At 52.1% G+C, this 5,601-nt stretch overlaps 1 protein-coding gene across 2 annotated transcripts in view; it reads left to right on the top strand.

Moving 5' to 3' along the window:
* Nucleotides 1–1,744: 1,744 nt before the first annotated feature.
* APLP1 (amyloid beta (A4) precursor-like protein 1) overlaps nucleotides 1,745–5,601 on the top strand; it is a 17,665-nt gene continuing 13,808 nt past the window's right edge. For both annotated transcript variants that reach the window (XM_006899664.1, XM_006899663.1), the window contains exons 1-2: nucleotides 1,745–2,032; nucleotides 2,894–3,037. In XM_006899664.1, coding sequence (XP_006899726.1) covers nucleotides 1,886–2,032; nucleotides 2,894–3,037 — 291 coding nt within the window. In that variant the 5' untranslated portion in view covers nucleotides 1,745–1,885. The remainder of the gene's footprint in view (nucleotides 2,033–2,893; nucleotides 3,038–5,601) is intronic.

Here is a 5,601-nt window from a genome sequence, read left to right as displayed (position 1 = left end):
GGCAAGGATTTTGAACCTTTGTCTGACATACTTTGGACATGTTACAGGAGGGACCAATCCTTGGAGAGGGACATCATGCTAGGGAGGGTGGAAGGACAGCACAGGAGAGGAAGACCTTTGATGATATGTATTGATTCAGTGACTGGGATAATGGGAGTAGGTGTGTCAGAGACAGTGAGATTGGCACAGGATAGAGCAGGGTTTAGAGCTGTTGTACATAGGGTCGCTATGAGTCGCAGGTGACTCAACAGCACACAATAACAACAACAACAACCTCTACACCTCTACACAAAGATTCTCACCGCTGATTGGCAGCATCATGATGGACAGTGAAGAGATTCAGATTGTTAGCTTTAGTTTCCTTGGCTGCACAATCAATACTCTTAGTACCAGCAACCAGGAAATCAAAAGATGAACTGCACTGAGAATGTCTGCTGTCAGGGATCTCTCCAGAATACTGAAGAGCACCGATATCAGCCTGGAGACTAAAGTGCACCTGATCCAGACCATGGTCTTCGCAATTACTTGCTATGCATCAGAAAGCTGGACAATGACTAAGGGTGATAGAAGAAGAATTGATGTCTTTGAGCTGTGGTGCCAGAGAAGAGTATTGAATATACCACGGACTGCTAGGAGAACAAACAAGTTCGTCCTGGAGAGGGTAAACCCATGCTGCTCCTTGGAGGCAAGGATTCTGAAGCTCCGTCTGACATACTTTGGGCATGTTGCAAGGTGAGACCAGTCCTTGGAGAGGGACGTCATGCTTGGGAGGGTAGAGGCACAGGGCAAGAGAGGAAGACCCTGCATGAGATGGATTGATTCAGTGACTGGGGTAATGGGAACTGGTGTGTCAGAGACCATAAGTTGGCTCAGGATAGAGCAGGGTTCAGAGCTGTTGTACATAGTATCGCTATTAGTTGTAAGCGACTTGATGGCACATAACAATAACAACAACCTACACACACATGTACGCAAAACCATACAAATTGGCATGAATCCACAGATACAAATGTACACATATAACGGCTTCCCCAGTTGGCATGTGGAAAATAGACATTTTGTAATTTAATCTGAGGAAACAAAGCACTAAAAAGAAGAGGGCTGTGAGAATGGGGGTGATGTTTCGTGGTGGGGGAAAAAAATAATTTGATGCTTAGAACAAAGACCCGGTTCTTTACCCTGAGACATTGGATCCTTGATGGGTAAGGTCCTGGGGAGCCTAGATTTAAGTGACCTGGGACATTTGTCCATGGATCCTTGCGCTAAGAGGCAGTTAAAGGTCCGGTCACCTGGCGCCCCTAGGAAGCAAGGCTGAAGGTCTGGATAAGTGAGAATGAGCAATTGGGTTTAATGCCTGGTTCTGAGGGCAAAAAGGACTAGGGCCAGATTCTTGGGTCTGAAGGAGAAGGAGACTGAGCCTCAGCTGTTATGCTGTTGACTGGAAATTTTGGAGGTCTGAGACTTCAAGAAGAAATTAGGGAGGCCCTCAATGCCAGCACACCTGGAGGAGGGTGAGTCTTTGGGAGGAGAGATGGGTGGGTATCAGGGGTAAAGTGGGTCTTGAGGGAGGACTTGGAATTCGTATCTCCAGGGCCCATGACTCCAGCTGGTCGAGCCTTGCATGGGGTGAACGCCTGTGATCTCGAGGGGCGCCTGCGCCCCCCCCTCACCCTATGTTGCCGAGCGCTCCACGCTGCGCAGAGCTGCCACGCTATTGTCCTGGCCAAGAAGGCGGGGCTGGCGCGGGGCGGGGCCAGAGGCGCCGGCGCAGCCCGGGGAGGCGCGAGAGGAGGTGGTAGCGGCGGCGCCGGGAGCTCCTGTCACCGCTGGGGCCAGGACGGGCCGGGCGGGAGCGCCGGGGACGTGAGGGCGCGACGGCCGGGACATGGGGCCTGCCTGCCCCGCCACTCGCGGTCTGGGTCGCCTTCAGGGCCCGACACTGCTGCCTCTGTTGCTGCCCCTGTTACTGCTGCTTCTGCGCGCGCAGCTTGCCACCGGGAGCCTGAGTGGTGGGAGCCCCGGCGCGGCTGAGGTGAGGCTGGGCCAGGTCGTGGGGGGTGGGGGAAGGGCGGGACCGGGCGTCTGCACCCCGACAGACCTGTCCTGGGCAGAAAGTGCGGTCAGGTGATTGGCCCCTAGGCGATCTCCAGCAGCACTGGGCCTTTCAGAAACCACGGACCCAGAGGTCCAGGCCCCAGCGCCCCCTTCATCTGACATGCCAGCCTCCGCCCCTAAACATCAGAAATGGCTTTTGCAGAGTCCCTGGACCCAGAAGTCCAGTCCCCTGCAGATCTCGCCACCTAGAGGACGACCAAAGCCCCTTCCCACTAAGCATTGGAACCACCAGGCAGAAAAGCATCTGGGTCCGAGAGTCCAAGCCCCACGCAGCCTCTAGACCTGTAGGTGGGCCCTCCTCATAACCACCTAGGAGGGGGCTCCCATCCTCCGAGGGTTTGGTGCCCAGACCTACAAGGCCCTGAGGGCAGGCGTCCTGGTCTTTGCATCCAGGAATGAGAGCTTGAGTCTGGGATGGAGAGAGGAGGGGCCAGGATGCCTGGGTTCTGGCCTCCTCCCCCGCGATCCCAGTTTAACCCCTTCTGACTCCTGCACGGTGTGGGGTGGAGGCGGAGCCTGTCTCCGCGGCAACAAGGCCACTAGAATCCCGGGGGCCCGGGTCGCCATAGCAACGGAGAGAGCTGGCGCGCCCCCGCCCTGAAGGCGCTGTTTCCTGGGAGATGGTGCCTCCACGGAGGCGGGTGCGCGATGCTTGGGGAGGGAGCCGGTGCTGGGGTCTGAACATCTGGGTGCTGGAGAGCGAAGTGCCAGGAGACTACAGGTCACTGGACCCTGGACCCTCACTGACCACTCGGCTCCCACCCACCCCCACCTCCAGGCCCCAGGGTCGGCCCAGGTGGCAGGACTATGTGGGCGCCTAACCCTTCACCGGGACCTTCGCACCGGCCGCTGGGAGCCAGATCCACAACGATCGCGAAGATGTCTCCAGGACCCGCAACGCGCGCTGGAGTACTGCAGACAGGTGGGCAGGGTCCACTGGGACAGGCGCAGTCCGCGGGGTTGCCCACAAAAAGCTAGACCCTGTCAAAGGCGTGGCCCAGGGATGCTCGATCTAAGAAGGTAGAGTGGGGGCGTGGTCAACGAAGGGTCCTCGGGCACAATCTGTTTTGAATATGCTAAAAAAGGGGGAGATTCCAAAACAACTATGAGATATCATCTCACCCCAGTCAGAATAGCAAAATTTAACAGAACAGCAAACATCAAATGCTAGCGAAATTGTGGAAAAACTGGAAGGGAACCCTTTTCCACTGTTGGTGGGAGTGTAAAATGGTGCAACCACGATGGAAGGCTGTATGGTGCTTTCTCAAAAAGTTGCAAATAGAAATGCCCTTTGACCCAGCAATTGCACTACTGGAAATTTACCCTAAAGAAACCATAGCTGCCACCCAGGCAGATATATGCACACCCATGTTTATTGTGGCTTTGTTCACAATAGCAAAGAGTTGGAAACAATCTAAGTGCCCATCAACAAGTGAGTGGATAGAGAAGTTCTGGTATATTTACATAACAGAATACTATGCAGCGTTGAAAAAACAGGGAACTCATGAAAGATTATGCAAAATGGATGACCCTGGAGGACATTATGCTGAGTGAAATATCTCAGTCACAAAAGGACAAATATTGCATAGGGCCACTGTTGTAAAATGTGACTGACATCAGGGTTGAGGGAAGACAGAAAAGGAGGAGAGGAATGATGTATTGAAGCAGATGAGGGAGAGAACTGTTTAAAAGGGACAAATGAAGGGGAGCTCTGGTGGCTTAGTGGCAAGAAGCTGCAACTACAATCCCAGTGGTGCACGGTTCGAATCCACCAGATGCTCTGCCGGGGAAGGAGGGGCAATCTCCTCCTGTACCAGTCAGATCCGATTTGACGGTACATGCACACAAAAATAATAAAATTTTAAAAAAAGGGACAAATGAATGGGTATACTTGCCATTACAGAAGTCCAGAATGAAGGCTACATGGTGGAGAGCACTTGAAGGGGGGGGGGGGGGGGAATTGCATAACAATGGAAGAGTTTCTCTTTCTTTTCAAGGAGAGGAGTGAATTGGGGAAGGAGAGGTGTGCAGCGGTAAATGACTGGAAACCCTAGGTCTCTGTAAACTTTAAATAAAATTAATAAAAAAGGGGGGGACATCCACGCACAGGGTGGTGGGCTTTGGAAAGGGTAAGTGTGTGTGTGTGTGTGTGTGTGTGTGTGTGTATATATATAAATACACAAATATATATATGTAAGGAGAGGCTAAGACGGAGAAAAGAGAGAGGCTATGGTAAGATGGAAAGCAATGGATCCTGATAAGAGAGTGGAGCGCTGGAAGGCACAGCTGTGCATCGGAAAGCTGGACCACGAATAGAAGAATCGACGCTTTAGAGTTGTGGTGAGGGAGAAGAATACTAAATATCTCATGGATTGTCAAAAGAACAAACAAATATGTCTTGGAGAAACTGAAACCAGGGTGCTCCTTAGGCAAGAATGGTGAAACTTCATCTCGCATCCTTCAAGCAGGCTATAAGGAGCAGCCAGTCCTTGGAAAAACACATCGTTCTTGTAAAGGTGGGGAGTCGGGGAAACCACAACAAGACGGATTGATACAGTGACTATAACAAAGAACTAATCAGAGATGATGAAGTTGGCACAGGACAGGTCAGGGTATGGCTGTGCTGTTCACAACAGGGTCTCTATGAGTCGTCGACACCCAAACACAACAACAATATAAAGAGACCAAACCGAGACAGAGAGAGAAAAGTGGGACCTGTGGAGGAATGGGCCAGAGAAGAGGTGAGGCTCAGAGTCTTTGAATTTGTAGACAGTGGGTTGGGAGGAGCTTAGCCTGCTGAGAGGCAGGGCTAAGACCTGGAGGCTTTAGACAGAATCTGACAGCTAAGAGGGCGTGGCCTGAATTGGCGGGGGGAGGGGGAATCTCCTGGGGGCGTGGCTCAAGGGCAGGACAGTCTGGCCTAGTGGCAAGAAGCTGTGCTGCAATCCTGAAGGCACGTGGTTGTAGGCTACCAGCTGCTCCGTGGGAGAAGGATGAGCCTTCACCTCCTGTGCGATTAACTGCCTCAGAAAACCCTCTGGAGGGTCTGCTATGTGTCGGTTCCGACTCGACAGTAAACAACAACACAACTACCAGTAAGGGAGCTCTTGTGGCCTATTCTTGGGTAGGGAATTTGCCAATCCAGAGGTGACGAGTTCTAATCCACCAGCTATGTCTCGAGCAATAAATGGACATTCTCCTCCCGTGTCATTTACAGCCTATGAAACCCTACCAGAAGGTCAGCTATGAGTCAGTTCTGAATCGACAACAGGGTGTTTTTAAATGGCCTAGTCCTTAGGGCTAGAAAAGCCTATCTACACACCAGTTTTACAGGATGCATCACCTTTGCTCGGGAAACATTACGACTAAACTTCAGAGACATTGATCCCAACATAAGGAACTACCATCAGCTGATGTGTTTGGAATCACAGAAGCCATGGAAGCTTCATATATAAGTTATTAGATGGAGGGCTGGTCAAAGGGAGA

Source organism: Elephantulus edwardii, unplaced genomic scaffold (genome assembly GCF_000299155.1).
Source record: "Elephantulus edwardii isolate Elephantulus edwardi_28Jun2011 unplaced genomic scaffold, EleEdw1.0 scaffold00266, whole genome shotgun sequence".
Lineage (NCBI taxonomy): Eukaryota > Metazoa > Chordata > Mammalia > Macroscelidea > Macroscelididae > Elephantulus > Elephantulus edwardii.
This window is presented reverse-complemented; position numbering and strand designations above follow the sequence as displayed.